Source organism: Anolis carolinensis, unplaced genomic scaffold (genome assembly GCF_035594765.1).
Source record: "Anolis carolinensis isolate JA03-04 unplaced genomic scaffold, rAnoCar3.1.pri scaffold_12, whole genome shotgun sequence".
NCBI lineage: Eukaryota > Metazoa > Chordata > Lepidosauria > Squamata > Dactyloidae > Anolis > Anolis carolinensis.
The window spans coordinates 24286183-24308197 of NW_026943823.1; the positions used below are offsets into that span (position 1 = coordinate 24286183).

Genomic DNA, 22015 nt, shown 5'->3' on the forward strand with positions numbered 1-22015 from the left:
GCAAGACATCAGGACAAAGGCAATTAATAATAATAATAATAATAAAAGACCTGGCTCTGGCTCATGAATAGGACCCTGAAGAAGGAGACAGAAGGCCTGATCCTTGCAGCCCAGGAGCAAGACATCAGAACAAAGGCCATTAATAATAATAATAATAATAATAATAATAGAAGACCTGGCTCTGGCTCATGAATGGGACCCTGAAGAAGGAGACAGAAGGCCTGATCCTTGCAGCCCAGGAGCAAGACATCAGGACAAAGGCAATTAATAATAATAATAATAATAATAATAATAATAATAGAAGACCTGGCTCTGGCTCACGAATGGGACCCTGAAGAAGGAGACGGAAGGCCTGATCCTTGCAGCCCAGGAGCAAGACATCAGGACAAAGGCAATTAATAATAATAATAATAATAATAATAATAATAATAATAATAGAAGACCTGGCTCTGGCTCACGAATGGGACCCTGAAGAAGGAGACAGAAGGCCTGATCCTTGCAGCCCAGGAGCAAGACATCAGGACAAAGGCCATTAATAATAATAATAATAATAATAATAATAATAATAATAGAAGACCTGGCTCTGGCTCATGAATGGGACCCTGAAGAAGGAGACAGAAGGCCTGATCCTTGCAGCCCAGGAGCAAGACATCAGGACAAAGGCAATTAATAATAATAATAATAATAATAATAATAGAAGACCTGGCTCTGGCTCACGAATGGGACCCTGAAGAAGGAGACGGAAGGCCTGATCCTTGCAGCCCAGGAGCAAGACATCAGGACAAAGGCAATTAATAATAATAATAATAATAATAATAATAATAATAATAATAGAAGACCTGGCTCTGGCTCACGAATGGGACCCTGAAGAAGGAGACAGAAGGCCTGATCCTTGCAGCCCAGGAGCAAGACATCAGGACAAAGGCCATTAATAATAATAATAATAATAATAATAATAATAGAAGACCTGGCTCTGGCTCACGAATGGGACCCTGAAGAAGGAGACAGAAGGCCTGATCCTTGCAGCCCAGGAGCAAGACATCAGGACAAAGGCCATTAATAATAATAATAATAATAATAATAATAATAATAGAAGACCTGGCTCTGGCTCACGAATGGGACCCTGAAGAAGGAGACAGAAGGCCTGATCCTTGCAGCCCAGGAGCAAGACATCAGAACAAAGGCCATTAATAATAATAATAATAATAATAATAATAATAATAGAAGACCTGGCTCTGGCTCATGAATGGGACCCTGAAGAAGGAGACAGAAGGCCTGATCCTTGCAGCCCAGGAGCAAGACATCAGGACAAAGGCAATTAATAATAATAATAATAATAATAATAATAATAATAATAGAAGACCTGGCTCTGGCTCACGAATGGGACCCTGAAGAAGGAGACGGAAGGCCTGATCCTTGCAGCCCAGGAGCAAGACATCAGGACAAAGGCAATTAATAATAATAATAATAATAATAATAATAATAATAATAATAGAAGACCTGGCTCTGGCTCACGAATGGGACCCTGAAGAAGGAGACAGAAGGCCTGATCCTTGCAGCCCAGGAGCAAGACATCAGAACAAAGGCCATTAATAATAATAATAATAATAATAATAATAATAATAGAAGACCTGGCTCTGGCTCATGAATGGGACCCTGAAGAAGGAGACAGAAGGCCTGATCCTTGCAGCCCAGGAGCAAGACATCAGGACAAAGGCAATTAATAATAATAATAATAATAATAATAATAATAATAATAATAGAAGACCTGGCTCTGGCTCACGAATGGGACCCTGAAGAAGGAGACGGAAGGCCTGATCCTTGCAGCCCAGGAGCAAGACATCAGGACAAAGGCAATTAATAATAATAATAATAATAATAATAATAATAATAATAGAAGACCTGGCTCTGGCTCACGAATGGGACCCTGAAGAAGGAGACAGAAGGCCTGATCCTTGCAGCCCAGGAGCAAGACATCAGGACAAAGGCCATTAATAATAATAATAATAATAATAATAATAATAATAGAAGACCTGGCTCTGGCTCACGAATGGGACCCTGAAGAAGGAGACAGAAGGCCTGATCCTTGCAGCCCAGGAGCAAGACATCAGGACAAAGGCAATTAATAATAATAATAATAATAATAATAATAGAAGACCTGGCTCTGGCTCACGAATGGGACCCTGAAGAAGGAGACAGAAGGCCTGATCCTTGCAGCCCAGGAGCAAGACATCAGAACAAAGGCAATTAATAATAATAATAATAATAATAATAATAATAATAGAAGACCTGGCTCTGGCTCATGAATGGGACCCTGAAGAAGGAGACAGAAGGCCTGATCCTTGCAGCCCAGGAGCAAGACATCAGAACAAAGGCAATTAATAATAATAATAATAATAATAATAATAATAGAAGACCTGGCTCTGGCTCATGAATGGGACCCTGAAGAAGGAGACAGAAGGCCTGATCCTTGCAGCCCAGGAGCAAGACATCAGGACAAAGGCCATTAATAATAATAATAATAATAATAATAATAGAAGACCTGGCTCTGGCTCACGAATGGGACCCTGAAGAAGGAGACAGAAGGCCTGATCCTTGCAGCCCAGGAGCAAGACATCAGGACAAAGGCCATTAATAATAATAATAATAATAATAGAAGACCTGGCTCTGGCTCACGAATGGGACCCTGAAGAAGGAGACAGAAGGCCTGGTCCTTGCAGCCCAGGAGCAAGACATCAGAACAAAGGCCATTAATAATAATAATAATAATAATAATAATAGAAGACCTGGCTCTGGCTCACGAATGGGACCCTGAAGAAGGAGACAGAAGGCCTGGTCCTTGCAGCCCAGGAGCAAGACATCAGGACAAAGGCAATTAAATGCAATTAAGGCCAAGATCGAAAAATCAGCTAATGACCCAAAATGCAGACTCTGCAAGGAAACCGACGAAACCATTGACCATATCCTCAGCTGCTGTAAGAAAATCGCACAGACAGACTACAAACAGAGGCACAACTGTGTGGCCCAAAGGATTCACTGGAACTTGTGCCTCAAGTACCACCTGCGAGCAGCAAAGAACTGGTGGGATCACAAACCTGCAAAAGTCTTGGAAAATGAGCACACAAAGATACTGTGGGACTTCCGAATCCAGACTGACAAAGTTCTGGAACACAACACACCAGACATCACAGTTGTGGAAAAGAAAAAGGTTTGGATCATTGATGTTGCCATCCCAGGTGACAGTCGCATTGAAGAAAAACAACAGGAAAAACTCAGCCGCTCTCAGGACCTCAAGATTGAACTGCAAAGACTCTGGCAGAAACCAGTGCAGGTGGTCCCAGTGGTGATCCAGCATATCTATCTTGTTTGCTGTGTCATAATAATAAAATAATAATAATAATATAATGAAGCAGGATATAAATACAAATCACAGGTTCCTAGAGTTGGAAGAGACCTCATGGGCCATCCAGTCCAACCCCATTCTGCCAAGAAGCAGGAAATCGCATTCAAAGCACCCCCGACAGATGGCCACCCAGCCTCTGCTTAAAAGCCTCCCAAGAAGGAGCCTCCACCACAGTCTGGAGCAGAGAGTTCCACTGCTGAACAACTCTCACAGTGAGGAAGTTCTTCCTAATGTTCAGGTGGAATCTCCTTTCCTGTAGTTCCATTGCGTCAGTTACTTTGGCAAAACATTCAAGCATGAATATAATGTTTGGTACATTGTTGTAAAATAGTCCTTTGTTTATTCCTTATGTTCCTATAATATAAACTATAATCAGTTTGTAACTACTATTCTATTCTGTAATACTAGTGAGTAACAGGGCAACCTTATATTTACACAGGTTGGGTTGCTGACCTGAAGGCTGCCAGGTTCAGATCCCACCCAGGGAGAGTGCAGATGAGCTCCCTCCGTCAGCTCCAGCTTCATGAGAGAAGCCTCCCACAAGGTTGGTAAAAAACATCAAAAACATCCGGGCAATGTCCCCTGGGTAACGTCCTTGCAGACAGACAATTCTCTCACACCAGAAGCGATTTGTAGTTTCTCAAGTCGCTCCTGACACACACAAAAAACAAACAAAGTGTCATTCAGCTGCTGGAGAATTACCCCCCTCCATTTAAAAGAAATGGAAGGGGTAAATGTAGGTCCGTTAAGAAAAGTAGTTCACAAAAATTACTTGAATATGGGAAAATTCAACTGTCTTGGTTTGTAAGGATAGCACTAGTTAAAATGAAAATTCTTGCAAGGAACAGCTGAAGTTGTTCCAAGACTTGTCTCGCAGTGGGTTATAATATATATTGTCTTTTCACAGTGTTTTATAACATGCACCTAAGTGATTAAGGCATAAGAGGTGTTGAATAAATATATATAAATACAGTAATTACTACATATCATTAATGTGTAATGAACTACTTTTTCTGTCCAATTTGTTGTATAACATGATGTTTTGGTGCTTAATTTGTAAAATCATCACCTAATTTGATGTTTAATAGGCTTTTTCTTAATCTCTCCTTATTATCCAACATATTCGCTTATCCAACGTTCTGCTGGCCCGTTTATGTTGGATAAGTGAGACTGTACTATATATAAGCTTGCAAATGCAAGACTGAGCACAAGAGGGTGCTGATTCAACTGAGAAAAGAGAAACGGCCAGAAAAGAGAGCAACAGAGAGAGAAGGACTGAGCTGACGGAGAGAACAAAAGCATCCAAATATTGTTCATAGTATAAGTTAAAATGGTTGAAAGAGCAAAGCAGATCATAGAATCTTAGAGCTGGAAGGGGCCCCAAAAGGCCATCCAGCCCAACAATGGCAACACAGCGTTTTGGCAACGATATGCAGCTGTGGGAAGGGGTGACCAGCTGGTTGAGGACGCAAGCGGCAGAGTTTTGGGGGAAGGAGTTGCCAAGCTCATTCCTCGCTATGATAAGTGCCTAGATTTGAATGGCGACTATGTTGAGAAGTGGTATTTGGGTGTGGTTTTCAACTGCATATGGTAAATGTTTTCTCCTATACTTTGTTCATTTTTAATTCCAAAACGTAATCTACTTTCTGGATAGCCCTCGTATCTTTGCATCAGGGGCTTTGCTCTTCCCTGCTCTGTAACAGTTGAAATGCGTACCTGTTTTTATTTATTTTGAAGCAAAATCAGAGCCTGCCTGCCACCGGGCTATCAGCATTGCAAATTTAATCAGGTGTAGTCATTATCAAATGGATTGGCTCATCAATAATCCCAGAGGCAATTGCTCAAGAGCGTCAACTTTTGTCACTTGTCCTCTCTTAACATGCCTGAGAACTTTGATTAAAGTCAAAAAAGTCTCATCTCAGGGCACGCTTCCTTTGCCACAAAGATGGGAAGCCTGTATGTGATCCATCAACTGTTGAGGGATCCCACAATTTCTACAAGGATTAAGGATGAAAGAGCTGTAGTTGATGTGAGGCTCACAGGTTTCAGTGGCCCTACTTTAATGACAGAGTTTGTAAATGTTCCTTTTGGGTGACAATTCCAGGACACACTGGATGTGGGATTCTGGAAGTTGTAGCCCCAAAAAGAACTTTTCCAAGCCCTGCTTAGTGGGTTTTAGGGGTGTGGAATTGTTTCATTAGTCATCGTAAGTCATATCAAATTCGTTATATTTGTACTTATGAGATGATATCCGACACGTAGGCGTGGCCCATGCCAAAAACTTAAGAATCGGAACTCACACAATACTTTTTTGTTTCCATTTTGTAAACCTTTGACGCCTCCCAAAGTCAGTTTCATATTCGGCGCAAGGAAGCAAAGCCAAAAAGGCTGCCTTTCCTCTTTAAATGAATGGCCTCTCGCCATGAGAAGAGGGAAGCAGCAGGGAGAAAGCAAAATTTGCTGGGAGGAGATGGAAAAAGCATAGGATTCTGGGAAATGTAGTTTGGGAAGGCAAGGAGCCCTATGCTAGAGGATGCAAAAGGCCCTGCCCTGAACTACATTTCCCAGAATTCTGCTCAGCATCAGAATCCGCAATCAGGAGATGGAGGATGTGTCCCTATGTCACAGCAGCCAGACAGACTTCCAATGAATGGCTGAATCTGCAAAGAGGAGGACGGACTGAGACTTTTAGGAAGTCAATCTCTGTGCTGGACTGGGAAGACATCCCTCAATGGAAGTTCTATTGGTTAATATGAGAGACATTCAATGAGATAGTTGTTGTGGCTCAAAAAAGGTTTTTAACTTTGTTTTGTTATGCATTATAACTGTATTCTCAATCTGCTTCTGACATGATAAATATATAAATAACCCCCCCCCCCCCCCCCCCCCCGCGCGAGTCCCTCCAGCATCTCACTTAAGAGGAAGAAATCTAAAGACATTTTTAAAAGGTATTTTGCATGTCTGCAAAATGTTTATTTTTGCATGTTTATGGCCTCCTTTTCATGTCTCTTGTCATGTTTTATTGAATAAGATAATAAAACTATATGCATGAAAGTGACCCGGAGAGTCAGTGGGAGCCCAAATAAAGGCAGGTTCTTTTGCATTCCTGGAAAAATCAGTCAAAACAATAGGAACCCATACCAAGGGCAGTCACCTCTTATTGGACGCAGTTGAAAGAAAAGAGAGCAGGAGAAAAATGCCAGAGGCCCCCTTCCCCGTGTCTCTTTAAGCTTCATTCGGAGAAAGCCATTTTCCAACCTGCTGCTCTCTAGGTATGTTGGACTGTAATCTAGGTATAGGTAAAGGTAAAAGTCTAGTCATGTCCGACTCTGGGGTTGGTGCTCATCTGCATTTCTAAGCCGAAGAACCGGCGTTGTCCATAGACACCTCCAAGGTCACGTAGCCATGGGCATGACTGTATGGAGTGCTGTTACCTTCCCGCAGAAACAGTACCTATTCATCTACTCACATTTGCATGTTTTCAAACTGCTAAGTTGGCAGAAGCTGGAGCTAACAGCGGGAGCTCACCCCGCCCCCTGGATTTGAACCGCTGACCTTTTGGTCAGCAAGTTCAGCAGCTCAGAGGTTTAACCCGTTGCACCACAGGGGGGGGGGGCATCATAATTTCCATTATCCCCAGACTGTGATGTCCATCATCCCCAGATAACATTTTTTCCGCAGGTATTGAAAGTGTCTACAAGAGACAAGTTAATATTTCGTATTCAACTTCTTCAAATAGCGATCCCAGTCAAAATGCTGAGCCCCCAAAGACAGCAATATTAAAGGAAGAAGGCAAGATGTGAGCCAAACCTCATAGAAACGCCTTGCCTCATATCTGGCAGTGCCAATTCCATTAATAACAAAACAAATAACTTAAAATATGAGTTCATTACACTTTGCTGTCTATGTGACAATTTTGCTGCCTTTGGGGGTTCAACATTGTGACTTGGATGTCCAAAATTAGGTCTATTACTGAAACAGTGCCATGTAGTTTAGGGGATTAGAGGAAATTTCAAATGACAACTCATAGGTGCCATTTATGTAGCAGAGGAACCCAGAGAAGGCATCAGCCCTTTGACTTTGCTAACCAAAGCACCCCTTGCTTTGATCCTTTGAATTCTGATCCTATGCCGTTAGACCCCTGTCTTTGTGCCCAGATTCCTTCCTGATGATTATCTCTCTGTGTTTGTTTTTAAAGGAGTTTGCATAACATCAGGCACTTTTTGTGGTCAGGAATGATTGAAGATAATTCCTCTCCTGCTTACAATGTTTCCTCTTCTGATTAAATCTTTGCCAATCTCCCTGCAAACATCTCAGCCAGACAGTCATTTACATAACCATCCCCTTCCTCCATGCATCAGTCAAGTTCCCATCATTAATTTTGGGTTTTGGCACCACCATTTTAATTTTAATCTTGCAAATGGAATGCAGTTGATGTAGCCGCACACCCGTATCTGAACAGTGAGGCAAAAGAGCTAGAACTCTGGGCAAACGTTCATGCCTCTCACACATATTCCCCAAGACTAAAACTATGGAGTGGCTGGCTACCACATTTGCCATATGTGAGCATTGCTTGTAGAAAGGAAGGGGACAAATCTTGTGGATTCCAGTAAGATCACTCTCTGAAGTTCCCTTCGTGATACAGACAAAGGGCATATCTGATGATGAAGATAAAGCTGGAAGGCATATTGATTATGAAGATACAAACAGAAGGCATATCTTCTTAGGAGAGAATACTTCTGGAACATGGCCATACAGCCCGGAAAACATACAACAACACTTTAGAAATGAAACGCTAGCACACCCTAGTTTTGTAATGAGTTTTGAAACTTTTTTTTATTGATCGCACAGCCCTATTAGTTGCTCACAAACATGAAAGCAAGCTCAAACTACATAGACGAGGTAAGTAGACGGAACATCTATATATATAAAAGAGTGATGGCATCACGGCGACCCACAAAACAACAAAACTACAGGCCCCCCAACCTCTAAATTTGACAACACAACCCATCATCCACGCCTCTAGGTTGATACAACAAAAAGAAAAGAAAAAGAAAGTTCTAATTAGAGAGAGAGGAATAATTGCTTTTATCCAATTGCTGCCAGTTAGAAGGCTAAGCGCCTCCAACTTGGTCTCCTAGCAACCCAATAGACAATAATAAAAAAACACTCAAAATAATTAAAACACTAAAAAATTAATACAATAAAATACTATAACAGAAAATAACTAAAAATAATACAAGAAAATAATAAAATATAATAAAAAGATAACTTACAATAAAATTTATTTAAAAATACAAATAACGTCAAATAAAAATTACACAATTTTTAACCAATACCACCACCACTTTGCCACAGCAACGCGTGGCTGGGCACAGCTAGTTCTTTCTAATTTTTCAGGTAAATATGTCACAAGTTGCCTTCCGCCTTCTGTGCAGCTCTGGGAGACGCAAAGGTCCCCTTGGAGTGAACAAGGGTCAAACTGCTTTTCGCCAAGATGAAACGGCCCAACAGCCATATTTGATGAGACAGCTTGCAAAGCAAAACAAAATCCAGCAAATCCTTTTAATACTGAGGACACATCTACGTCACTGAAACAGAGGAGCCGACGGCCTAGATAATATCTGGGATCCATGTCAGGAGATCATAGGTTCGGGAAGGACAGGCTCCCGGGGAGAAGACGAGCACAGACTGCTTGTCTCCAGGCCCTGCTACGCGGAGAAGGAACAGTTCAGCCGGTAATTCAAAATGCAGCTCAGTTTTGAATTACCATCACTCTTGGAGGAAGAAGGCTGAAGTCCTTGTAAAACTACAACCATAGCACTTCAGGTGCATTTGGTTTACATACAATGTAGATGCATCCATCGCCTGCGGACCTCTTCGGATGGACTTTTCACTCCGTTACTTTCTTCTTCTTTTTTAAATTAAATATTTTTTTATTTGGAATGGTATTTATTATGCCCATATATTTTAACATTGATGTTACTTTTGTGGAGCAGACATGTGCTATTTTCTAAAGGTGTGCATTTTTTCATTAATCCTCATCATTTGGATCAAATTTGTTACATTCGTACTTATGAGCCGATATCCGATAGGTGAACGTGTTCCGTGCCAAAAATATAAGAATCAAAACTGACCCCATACTATTTTGCTTTAGGTTGGTAAATCTTGGAAGGCTCCCAAAGTCAGTTTCATATTCAGTGCAAGGAAGCAAAGCTGAAAGTAAAGCCAAAAAGGCTGCCTTAGTACCTTGCCTTTCTTCTCTAAATTAATGGAGTCTCACCATTAGGAGCAGGGAAAAGTGTTTGCTGGAACAGCACAGAACTCTGGGAAATGTAGTTTGGGAAGGGAGGAGCCTTATGCTAGAGAGCTCAAAAGACCCTGCCCTGAACTACATTTCCCAGAATGCAGTGCACAGCTCAGCATCAGGGAGATTTGCCCCTCCATTGCCATCCAGAGTTATTATTTTTGTTCCTGGGTTATAAATGTTGTTTCCTAATTGGTTCTATCATGAAAACATGGCAAAATGATTAAAATGCAAAAACTTTGTCTTCTCAATAAGAAATAGCTTCCATAAAGGAACATGCCCTCCATATCCACACTCATTAACACAGTATTGTCAGAAAAAGTTGCTTAACAATAGATTCACATTTTGGAAAAGTTCATTTGTTTTGAGCAATATTCCCCAGATTCCCCTGCTGCACATGGCCATGGTCCTCCTTGCTGTGGGATTCTGGGCATCGTAGTCCCATTTGTGGCTTTTCCAAGCTCTGCAGATTCCTGATTCCAGAAGGGATCCAACAATACTGCGGTATAAAAGAAACACATGGAGCATGAAATCCAGTGCTACCCTGAGATCATTTTGTGCCAAAATTAAAGGTCTCTGGGGTTTGCCTCATCTCTGGATGCTATGAAACAGCATGTTGTTGTTTGCTTGTTTTGGGTCCCTGCCATCCCAAATACGGCTGCCATGGCCTTCTAATTGTTCCCAAGTGGGGGAAATCCCTTTCAAGGAAAACAATGCATACTCCAAAGAGGTTCTGTAATGTTTGAGGGGAATAGATCATGGAGGACGGAGATGTAACCAAACTCAGCCCATGTTTGCTCAACATTTCCATGCACTGACTGGTGCCTTGTAGGAAAGCTTGAGCTGGGAAATCATAGTTTTTTGGAGTCGGACTCCCCAAATCTCCAGACGTTATGGCCAGACAGACTGGCCAACTCAGTGGAGTTGTTTAAGCAAAGACTGGTCTAATATCTGAAACAGAGGAGCCGACGGCCTAGATAATATCTGGGATCCGTGTCAGGAGATCATAGGTTCGGGAAGGACAGGCTCCTGGGGAGAAGACGAGCACAGACTGCTTGTCTCCAGGCATTCATCGGTTGTGTTGTTAAAGTGCAAAGTATGGAACCCTGTGCAGACGGGGAAGCCTTAGCATTGAACGGTTGTGTTGTTAAAGTGTAAAGTAGGGAACCCTGCGCAGACGGGAAAGCCTTAGCATTGAACGGTTGTGTTGTTAAAGTGTGAAGTATGGAACCCTGCGCAGACGGAGAAGCCTTAGCATTGAATGGTTGTGTTGTTAAAGTGCGAAGTATGGAACCCTGCGCAGACGGAGAAGCCTTAGCATTGAATGGTTGTGTTGTTAAAGTGCCAAGTATGGAACCCTGCGCAGACGGAGAAGCCTTAGCATTGAATGGTTGTGTTGTTAAAGTGCGAAGTATGGAACCCTGCGCAGACGGAGAAGCCTTAGCATTGAATGGTTGTGTTGTTAAAGTGCCAAGTATGGAACCCTGCGCAGACGGTCAGTCCATGCGACTTAAGCAACGTGCAGTCATTGAATTCTTGACCACAGAAGGTGTCACCCCAAAGGAGATTCATCAGAGAATGCAAGCTGTTTATGGTGATGGTGTTGATGTGAGTCCTGTGCGTCGTTGGGCGAGTAAGTTTAAAGATGTTGAGGTGGGAACATCTGACTTACGTGACAAACCAAGAGACCCAAAGAGACAACAACAACAATAATAAAATGTTATTTATATACCACCCTATCTCCTCAGGGGACTCAGGGCGGTTTCCAACATGATAAAAACAATACAATACTATACAATGATAAATGTATTGTGAATGTAATGCATCATAAAAAAAAACCATACAACAATTTAAAAATAATACAAGTAATAATAAAACTAGTAACAATACTCCATTGACAATTGGATTATCGTTTGGTTATCGCCTATTGGTGAAGCTTTTTGGATTTTATATCTCCAGCCTTGATGAATCCACGTCTGGAGTTAAAATTGCTGGAAGTTAAACATCAAGAAAACCAAGATGATGGCAACCAGACTGATTGATAAATGGCAAATGGAGGAAATGTGGAGGCAGGGACAGGCGTGGTATTTTTAGGCGTGAAGATTCCTACAGCCAGGAAATCAGAAGATGTTTCTGAATATTTATTTATCTATAAGAGATATTAGTTTCACCCTGGTTGTGCCGGAAGTCATGGGTGGCAGTCCATGGGTTCGGGGGAAGGGCATACCTGTATTATGTGCATTCGATCATCTTTAGATGTTTTTCTTTCTTATATTGTGTATGTCATTAATTCGCTTAATAAATATTTAATTTTTTAAAACAATATAAACACCAGAACTCCTAATGGGAATGAGTTGGAAAGATACTTTCCAAACTCTCGTCCATTAATATTGACACTGAAGCAACTTCACCCTCCGGCCCTCCTATCCTCTTGTTTCTCTTTAATTATCTGTGGATTACCCAGCCATCCGCGGCTCCTGTTATCTCTTGCCAGGCCTGATATCACTTGAAAGCCTGCTTTCTTTCGCCCTCATTTGCAGGCAGTAAACCGAGGCAGGCAGGGAGCCCATCCGTTTTGCCAAGTTCAACACGAAGGACAACCTTTATCCCTTCCGAAAGCATGACCCAGCTTTCCCCCGGTTCCTCCTGCCCGGAAAACCAAAAAGCAAGGCATAAAGCAGCCAAAGAAATAGCATAACATGGTTTACGAGCAACAATAATATACCTGGCAGGTAAAATTCATGGATTAAAGGCATTGATTTACCTTGCAATGCATTGATTTACCTGACTTACAAGGGGCGTTCATTAAGAATTCCTTCTGACCTGAGTCCCTCTTCTCTCCATCGGTGCCACCTCGGGATATTAGAGATATCATTACATTATTATTGTTGTTGTTGTCGAAGATTTATTTGTACATAACATCACAGCACACATGCACATCAGGTCCAAGTGTCTGGGCCTCATCTCAATATTAGTCTCTTCCCAAGGGCCTCGGATATTTTAGATACTATTATATAATACTAGCTGTGCCCGGCCACGCGTTGCTGTGGCTAGGACTTAATTTTTCTTTTCTTTTTGTTGTATGAACGTAGAGGCATGGATGAGGGGTTGTGCTGTCAGTTTTCATGGTTGTGGAGCATTTAGTTTAGTTGTTTTGTCCGGTGCCGTGATTCCATTACCCTTTTATATATATAGATTACTAGCTGTACCCAGTCACGTCTTGCTGTGGCCCAATCTGGTTCAAAGGGAAAGAAAGGATAGAGAAAGAGCAGGTTTCAGATATATGTGATTTCACAATGCTTGTGAGTAGGCAATATTTGTGGAACTGGGGCCCACAAAAAAGATTTTCACTGTCAGTATCCCTCATTTCTGTGGCTAGGCTACAAAGGTTGCTAAGGGAGGAGGCGACTGGACGCTGCTAAGGGGCATGGTTTTACCTGTCTCAGGTGTGACAGATTTGTGATAGTAGGTATGTGAATACCTTTAAACACTCGACGGTTCAAATGCTACGTTGTTTCCAAATGTCGTAGCAATCAATGAAGTAATTTCGGAGATATGAGGTCCCCACAAATGGAAATTACATTTTTATTTATATAATTACAGCTAAGACCTGCCTCCTGACCAATCAGAGGCTTGCAGGACGCTGGTCAGCTTCTCAGCACTGGCCAATCAGGGGAAAGGGAGGAAATTTCAAAACATAGCAATGTGAATGCATGGAAATTCTTGTGTATGAAAATGTCTGCTTATGATTATGCTTTTAGACTTGTATCCTTTGAGCATCCATGCTGTACAAGTGTCCCTTTTTCACAAATTGAATACAGTCTCTGTCATTTGCCTTCAACCTGGTGAGATTCCTGGTTCTCAATTCCTGATTGGTGACATCTGCAGTTAGCAAAGCTTGCCAGGCGTTCCCCAGTTATCCATGGGACTTTAAAACATTTCCAATTTCTGGCATCACACACACAAATACCTTGCTTTCATTAAAAAAAGTATCTTGAATAACAGTCATCCATGCCCTTGGCAAACCCATGTCTAGCATAAGAGTTTTCTCCTTGTGCCTGATTCACTTTCATTAATTCCAATTAATTTTTTGAAACACCTAGCCGGTTTTGAGGCACAAGGGAATCTCTGGGTCAGTTTCCATACCCACTGACCCTGGATGCAGTTCGGAACATATTTAATTACATATGCATTATTTGAATCCTGCCTTTATTTTCTCCTATAACTATAGTAATCGTTGGGGTTAGGCGTACTGTCAACACTATTATTCTAGTGAAACCAAACTCGATTAAAATAGGCTTTGAACACAAACAGAAATTACACCAGTAATAATAAAAAAGAACTGCTGTCTCCAACGACCACCATAAAAATTGTTGTTGTGGTCTGCCTTCAACGCATTTCCGATGTGGGGACTCAGAGCGTGTGACTTGCCCAGAGTCACCCAATGGGTTTTCATGGCCAGGCGGGGATTCAGTTCCCAATCTCCAGTCATCGTCCAGCACATAAACAAAACCATTACACTACGCTTGTCCCTTGAATGCAAAATACAGTATCATTAATGGACTTAGAAGTAAACAGAGAACTCTGATTGAAGGGTTTATTGGTTTATCATAGCATTCAGGTCACGCTAAAGTTTCCCCATGAGTTTGCCGATGTGCCAATAGTCAGAGACAGAAAAAGTGGGATTGGGATGTGAGAATCAACCCTAAAGTAGTTTCAGTTAATTGCTAAACAAACGAATACAAACATAACCTAGACTTTTTGGTCCCCAGTTTCAGTCTCGACTTTGGAGACTGACCTGAATGGACTTGACCCGTGGAAGTTGGCTTATCCTTCGGAGACAGGATTCCTCCTGGACCCAAGAGACATAGGAATCTGTTGCAGATCAGAAAGAGCAGAGGTCACGCCAATGCAGGCATTTTCTCAGTAGCATCAGCTGATCTGCAAGAATCAATGTTGCTCTTGGGTTCCTTCAAAACAATGGTTTTGGGCAATTGTAGAATAACTAGCTTGGGGACCCGGCAGGGCCCGGGTTATTAGAAGAAGGCATTGTTTGTTTTGGGATGTTAGGTGATATCACTTATGTTTGGTGGCTGGGTTCAGCGCTGTCTGGATATGGGTGAACTACAACTCCCAGATTCCCAGGACAATCACCCCCAAACCCTGCTAGCATTCACAGTTGGCCATGTTGGGTGTGTGTGCCAAGTTTGGTCCAGATCATTATCAGCTGGGTTCAGGGCTCTCTGGATAAGGGTGAACTACAACTCCCAGATCCTATGTCAGTCACCCCAGAGCAGGCCTGTATGCACAGTTGGCCATGTGGATCTGTGTGCCAAGTTTGGTCCCAGTCCATTGTTGGAAGGGGTAGAGTTTCTCTGGATGTAGGCGAACTATAACTCCCAAAATCAAGGTCCATTTCCACTAACCCCTGCTGTATGTTTTTTTGAGTAATTACATTGGAATACCGCCGATTTCTGGGCTTGAATATATTGCACAAGATCTCTCTAGCCGAAAAGGATACATTTTAATATATTGGGTTTATGGTTCCCGTACCCTTGATCAGGTTGTGTAAGTGTTATTTATTGCTATATAATTGTATTGTTTTACCTTGTTTAATAATGTGTTATTATGTTGCTATGTAATGTTTGTGTTGTTTTTATGATTGGAAACCGCCCTGAGTCCCATCTGGGCCAAGTTTGGTCCCAGTCCATTGTCAGTGGTGGTCACAGTATCAGTGACGGTACTGCAAATCCCATCATTCGTGGCAAGTTTGATCCAGATCCATCATTGGTTGGGTTCACAGTGCTCTCTGGATGTTGGTCAATTAACTGTGTGCCATAGGGAATGATAGGAAAGGGTTAAGGGAGAGGCAGTGGGCGGGGTCATGCAAATTAAGGAACCTTAGGATATCTATTCTGGAGGAAAAACAACATTTAGGATGAAATGGTCCCCACATGAAAACCTTCTCTTGGGTGGGGGGCAGGATGTTGTTTGTGGAGGGCACGGGCAGAGTTTGGGATGTTTCGTTTTGAGGAACCTAGAATTCTTTGCTAGAGAGCTCTGTCGCTATAGCTGAGAGGAATAGACTTGGGATCACTCGCGAAATACACCCTGAGAAAGAAGAGCGTTCTCAATTAAGCTGGCTTCGAGTCAAGCCAGGTCAAAGCCAGAGAGGTTATTGCTACAAGCCCGCTCGCCGGGGTTCTGGTGCTGACATGCAACTTCTCCCAGCAGGAAAGAATCTCCCTTTCCCTTCAAAGTCTGGGAACTAAACATGCCGACCAGTAGATACGCGCTGGCCACTCTTGTGTGCATCCCCAAACTGCTACCAAAGTCATGAAGCGGAAAACGCAACATGACAACGCAGGGCCGTTATTATTTTTGCTGCACGGCATTTGCTTATTCAGAGAATTCCGCTCTTCCAAGTCGAATCAACACGATCTCGATTTCATCTCCAGCAGCCACCACGGCTGGGAATCAGGCCAAACGTTTGCAGCATTTAGACATCCCTTCCCCACTCAGAGGGCCCGGTAGCATCTTGATGTCGTCTCCACACGTAGAATGGAACAGCTCACATTTGAATATTTCTGAAACTTGGGGGATATTATCCCGTTACCTTGTGTCATTGTGTAGACAATTTAAGGAGATAGTGCTTGTACTTTGTTTTAAAAAATGTTGTTTGTAAAAACTTTGAAAATTCCCTCAAAGAAACTTGATGGGCTCACAGTGATATACGAGGGTTGAATGAAAAGTAATGCCTCCGCCTTCGTTACTTTGGTTTGTGGGCGTGAGGGAGGGAGGGAGGAGGAGGAAGAGAAGAAGCGCAGGGCCTGCCGGGCAGCCGAGCGCCTCAGGAAGGGGAGCCAGTTGGTGGGAAGCCCCCCCCCCAAATAATGGGCCGATATTTGGGTCCCTGAAACAAAACCATAGAAATCAACCCTCCCAATTCCGGGAGGCTTTCCGAAAATGGATCAGACCCCACAACGAAAGCCGGGAACGAAACGAGACAAGCTTTTACCCGAATGCACACCACTAGTGTAGATGCCCCGTAGGTTAGATGAACAGCCCATTTAAGTACAAGGCAGTTTGCTTGAGATTATCCTGCAAATTCAGGGTCAAGGCAACATTTGGAGAAGAGGTTTCTTGCCTCATCTTTCACACTCTTTTCAGAGCTAAGAAAAGTTAATGCCCTTGTTGGTCAGGAGATTGGTTAAGAAGTAGTAAAAATACTACTGATCTAGACATGTAACTATACATAGAGAGAGAAAGAGAGTTACATTTCCAAACCGTGACATTTTCAGCACAGCTCAAGAAAACTTTTTGACCAAAATCCATAAACTATCACGATGCAACAAGTCTTTAGAGAGATAGAAAAACACTGAGTGCTGGTAAATTGGGGAACTTTTTTGCACGAACATCATGAGACAGCATACATTCAAATATATATACACACACACAGCAATAGTGTTTTTTTTTCCCAGTCTGGATGCTGCGGAAAAGTTTCCATTTACAAGTAGACTTCAGCCTGGTTGTTGTTGTTGTTTGTCACAGCCGGGGACGGCTTGCTTTTGATGCCTTCCGTCCCGCCTTTTGAGGCATCCACAAAGAGCAAGCGGGGCGTCCAGAGCGCCACGAGGATCCTTTTATACTCCTTCCGGAAATTCTGGTTGAGGAGGCCGTAGATCACGGCATTGAGGCAGCTGTTGAAGTACGCCATGAAGTAGCTCACCACGAAAAGCCACTCTGGGATCTGCGGCACGATCTTGGAGGGGTTGATGGAGACGGCCAAGCCAATGAAGTTCAAGGGCCCCCAGCAGACGGCGAAAAGCACAAACACCACAAACATCGTCAAGAAGTTCCGGAGGTCGGCCGCCCGCACTTTGTGCTTGCACTCGTGCCGCACCCGGTGCTTGACCTGGATGACCAGGATCCAGATCCGAAGGTAGCAGAACGTCACGATGGACAGCGGCAGGACGAAGTGGACCACCACCACGGCGATGGTGTAGGACATGCTCACCGTCTGCGCAAAGGTGCAGGAGTAGATCCGGTGGTCGTACTGCAAGGAACCCACAAAGAAGTTGGGCAGGATGGCCACCACGGTGAGCAGCCACGTCAGGCAGAGGTACAGGTAGGTGTTCTTCAGGTTAAAGAGCCGGTCGTAGCGGAGGCTGTGGCAGATGTAACAGTACCGGTTGATGGCGATGGCGGTGATGTTGAAAATGGAGCCGATGACGCTCAAGCCCATGAGGAAGCCGCTGATCTGGCAGTGAACGGGGCCCATCGTCCATCTGTCGTGGAAAATGGCGCTCAGGATCAGAGGGTAGGGGTAGACCGCCACCACGAGGTCGGCCACCGACAGGCTGACCACAAAGACATTGCCTAGATGTTGCAGAGAGCAAGGGAAGAAAACAAAGGCACAGTTAGTCCACCGCCAATGCGTGAACGACACTTGGATCTCCGGATCTTGTGTTATTCTTAACCATTTGTTTTAATGTGTGTGTTTTTTAATCTTGTCAGAAGCAAATTGAGACAAGTTGCTTCTGGTGTGAAAGAGTCAGCTGTCTTCAAAGACATTTTCCAGGGGACATTGCCCGGATGTGTACACCATCCTGCCGGGGGCTTCTCTCATGTCCTCACATGGAAAGCTAGAGCTGACAAATGGGAGCTCACCCCGTCTCGCTGATTCCAACCTATTCCAAACTTGTTATGTTACCATTTCTCTAATTAAAATTTAGCCGCTCTATTCAATTTTTAATGTCTTGCATACCTCTCTGAAGACACTTGATTTTGCTTAATTTCCAAAGGTGTGGGAGGATGCCACTGAATCCTGGGGATCTTGGAATTAATCCTTCCTGAAACCTTGGGGTGCATCTAAACTGGAGAATTAATGCAGTTTGATACCATGTAACCTGCCATGGCTCTGGTAACATGAAACTGTGGCAGCCTATCCTAGTTTGGATGTTCTTCCCCATAAAAGTTCCCCATAACTTTTTCCATCTTGACCACACTCTGAAATTGCATCCGAGTTTTCATCTACAAGATGCTTAAAAGGAGTATGATAATGCTATAATTGTGGAATATGAAAGGACCCCTAATCTCAGTTCACGATTGAATGGACCAGAGGAAGCACCAAAAGTAGTAGCTTCTCACCCGCCGTTCAAAGTAAAAATTACACCTAATATAAAAGGAAGTTAGCAAGACAGCTGGCTTATTTCGTAGCAGGACATCTTTCCCTTAAGTAAAGGAAGTCAAAGCCAACCAACTTCTTTTGCTACTTGATGCAAAAATAATCACCAATATGCTCATTCCCATCTCTTTGCCAACAGAAAACAATCATGAAGTAATTCCCTTTCATGCCACCTTCTAAATCTGCTAACCGAAGCAGTTGTGGAAGGGGAAGTTCACAAGGATATCTTGACAAGAGCAAAAGACAATAATGCCTCCCGAGACAAAAGTGTTAGAGCATCTCAACAGATTCTCCCCCAACTTCCTTTGTTTTGCCAAATGGATCCGTTCCAATGGTCTGAAAAATAACCTTTGTATAAAAACCATTATTTAGGGACCGCACTGGTGCCACCAGCAAACACAATCCTTCCAAACCTCATGCCAAGAGCTAATAAAAACACACAGGAAGGTCGGCAACGTTTAAGAAAGCAAACCGGAATACACTAAGTGAAGGGTAAAAGCAAATATTTAGCATAGGTGGGACTCGGAGGAGTGGAATGACAAGAAGGGAGGAAGACACCAAAGCAAACATGTCGAAGCCTGCCATGTGCTCCTGTAACCCACAAGTAAGGAGCAATATGAAGGTCCATACGTGGCAATGGCAACACGTCGTTCAGTAATCGTTTCCTTAAAAACGTGTAGAATTGCTACTTTAATGGCCATGGCTCATTGTGATGAAATCGTAAGAGCTGACGTTTTGCAAGATCTTTATCCTTCTTGGCCAAAGAGTGTTGGTTCCTCAGCAAACTGAAACGCCTAGGATTCTATACTATTGAGCCATGGCAATTACAGTAGAGTCTCACTTATCCAACACTCGCTTATCCAACGTTCTGGATTATCCAACGCATTTTTGTAGTCAATGTTTTCAATATATTGTGATATTTTGGTGCTAAATTCATAAATACAGTAATTACTACATAGCACTCCTGTGTATTGAACTACTTTTTCTGTCAAATTTGTTTTATAACATGATGTTTTAGTGCTTAATTTGTAGAATCATAACCTAATTTGATGTTTAATAGGCTTTTCCTTAATCTCTCCTTATTATCCAACATATTCGCTTATCCAACGTTCTGCCAGCCCATTTACGTTGGATGAGCGAGACTCTACTGTACCATATATACTCAAGTATAAGCCTATTCAAAGAGATTTAAATTACTGATGCCTTCTTCCATATTTCAAAAACATTATAAAATTAGGGGGTACCAGCATTTTGTTTCTAAAGGGCTTCTAAAGGATTTCTAAAATATCATTAGTGAAAATTTCGTTAGAATAACTAAAATGATGAAATTTTGTTAGTTGTTCATTATCGTAATTGTGCTCCTTTCTCTCTCATTTTTACAGCTATTTGGTGTGAAATTGGCTACAACAATAGAACACAGATAGAACACGATAGAACTGACTTTGGGAGGCTTCTGAGGTTTACAAAAAGCAAATGAAAACGTATTGGGTAAATTTCGATTTTTTGGTGCAGGCCACGCCCATGTGTCGGATATCGCCACGTAAGTACAAATTTAATGAATTTGATATGACATGCGATGAGTAACAAAAAAATTGCACAGCCCAAGAGATGATATATGATTTTGCACAGTAAGAGTTCTCTATGAATTGTAGTGTCGAGTTCAGTAGCAAGAAGTAATCAATGAATCCAATTTTTTACGAGACCAGGGAAGATGTTTTTCAGAAGGGTTATTTGGGGTAAATTTAAGGACTTTTCCAAAACACTTTCATCAAATTTCCTTCTGTGCTTTAGGCAAAGCTTGGACTGTAATGAAAATGTCCAAATTGATTGCCAGTGATTAGAGAGTGCCATCATTGCTGTTTTGAGACTGAGCGGTTGTCAGAATAATTTAGTTTTGGAAAGCCCTGCTTGTCAGGAGGATCGCCGGTTGTTCCTGGCCTATCTGAGCTGGCTTGCTCATCCAAGCCCAGCATGGGGTTTCATTTGAGCCTATGCAGCTGTCTCCAATTTCCTTTGCTTGAAATGTCATCATGTCAAAATCCCAGATGTTTGCTGAAAATTCGGTAGGACTTTAAACATTTTTTTGCACTGGAAAAAGGTCTTGTCAGGTCAGGAAGTGAAGCCAGGACTTTTTGATAAGTTAGGCAGAAGCTGGACAGAGAACAATATCAAAAATATGTCTTTATTGTGCAACCGTTGGATGGTTTTTATATTGTAGTTTAGATTATGATTTGAGGACGCAAGCTATGAATCAGCAGCATGATCCAAACCGTTGTGTGTATTCAAAGGATTGACGTATCTCGACTTCAGAACTCTTACACTTGGAGGATCTTCATTCCAAGAAAAAGCCAGCAATTTGGATCTTTCTACTAGTTAGGGGAACACACAACAACCCATTTTCCCCAGTCCTCTGTTGCAATGCCTGATTTTTCTTTATGTCTCTTTAAATAATAGTTTTTATTGTTATACCTTTTCAGAAAAAATAGAGATGTATAATATTGTGATACACACATACAAAAAGAGAAAAATGAAAAGAGAGTGGGGGTTGTGGAGCGCTAGTTAGTAGATTATAGAGTTATATAAATATCTGCTGTATCACCAAAGAAGAGGAAGGAATTTGGGGAGATAATGACGACATTTTCGTAGGAAACGAGAGGCAACGCGAAAATGAAACCTGCAGTCATCGTGCTTGCTTTCGTTTTACTTTTATTTCTGTCCTGTAGCAATAAGTAGGTACTGACAGAGGGCTGCTTTCTCATTACATCTGATGTGTGAATGGGTGTTAAATATATATATATATATATATATATATAGAGAGAGAGAGAGAGAGAGAGAGAGAGAACGATATACTCTGGGAATCTAAGCTGAGCTGTCAAGGAATGGTTGATATAGTGAAATGTAAGTGTGTGTTTGCTTCAGTAAGCGACCCAGTACAGAAGTAGTTAATCGCATAGAGCAATGATTTGTTACCTAGATGGAAAAGGAATGTGACTTCCGCTTCTGCCTGAGTAGAAGGAAATATGTCACAGAGAATGGAATTTGGGAGGGGCTATTCTTTACTGATAAGAGTTCTTGTAGTCGCCATTAATCTTGCTGTTAAAGAAACATGTGTCCGAGC

General features: G+C 42.4%; 1 protein-coding gene and 1 long non-coding RNA gene across 3 annotated transcripts in view; one reads left to right on the forward strand and one right to left on the reverse strand.

Moving 5' to 3' along the window:
• Nucleotides 1-85: 85 nt before the first annotated feature.
• Nucleotides 86-21791, forward strand: LOC134294113 (uncharacterized). The gene is made up of 3 exons (XR_010001091.1): nt 86-3641; nt 3843-3947; nt 20280-21791. It is a non-coding gene; the product is annotated as an uncharacterized LOC134294113 (long non-coding RNA).
• Nucleotides 16780-22015, reverse strand: part of gpr50 (G protein-coupled receptor 50) — a 35977-nt gene continuing 30741 nt past the window's right edge. For both annotated transcript variants that reach the window (XM_016996340.2, XM_062964051.1), the window contains exon 2: nt 16780-18089. In XM_016996340.2, coding sequence (XP_016851829.2) covers nt 17218-18089 — 872 coding nt within the window. In that variant the 3' untranslated portion in view covers nt 16780-17217. The remainder of the gene's footprint in view (nt 18090-22015) is intronic.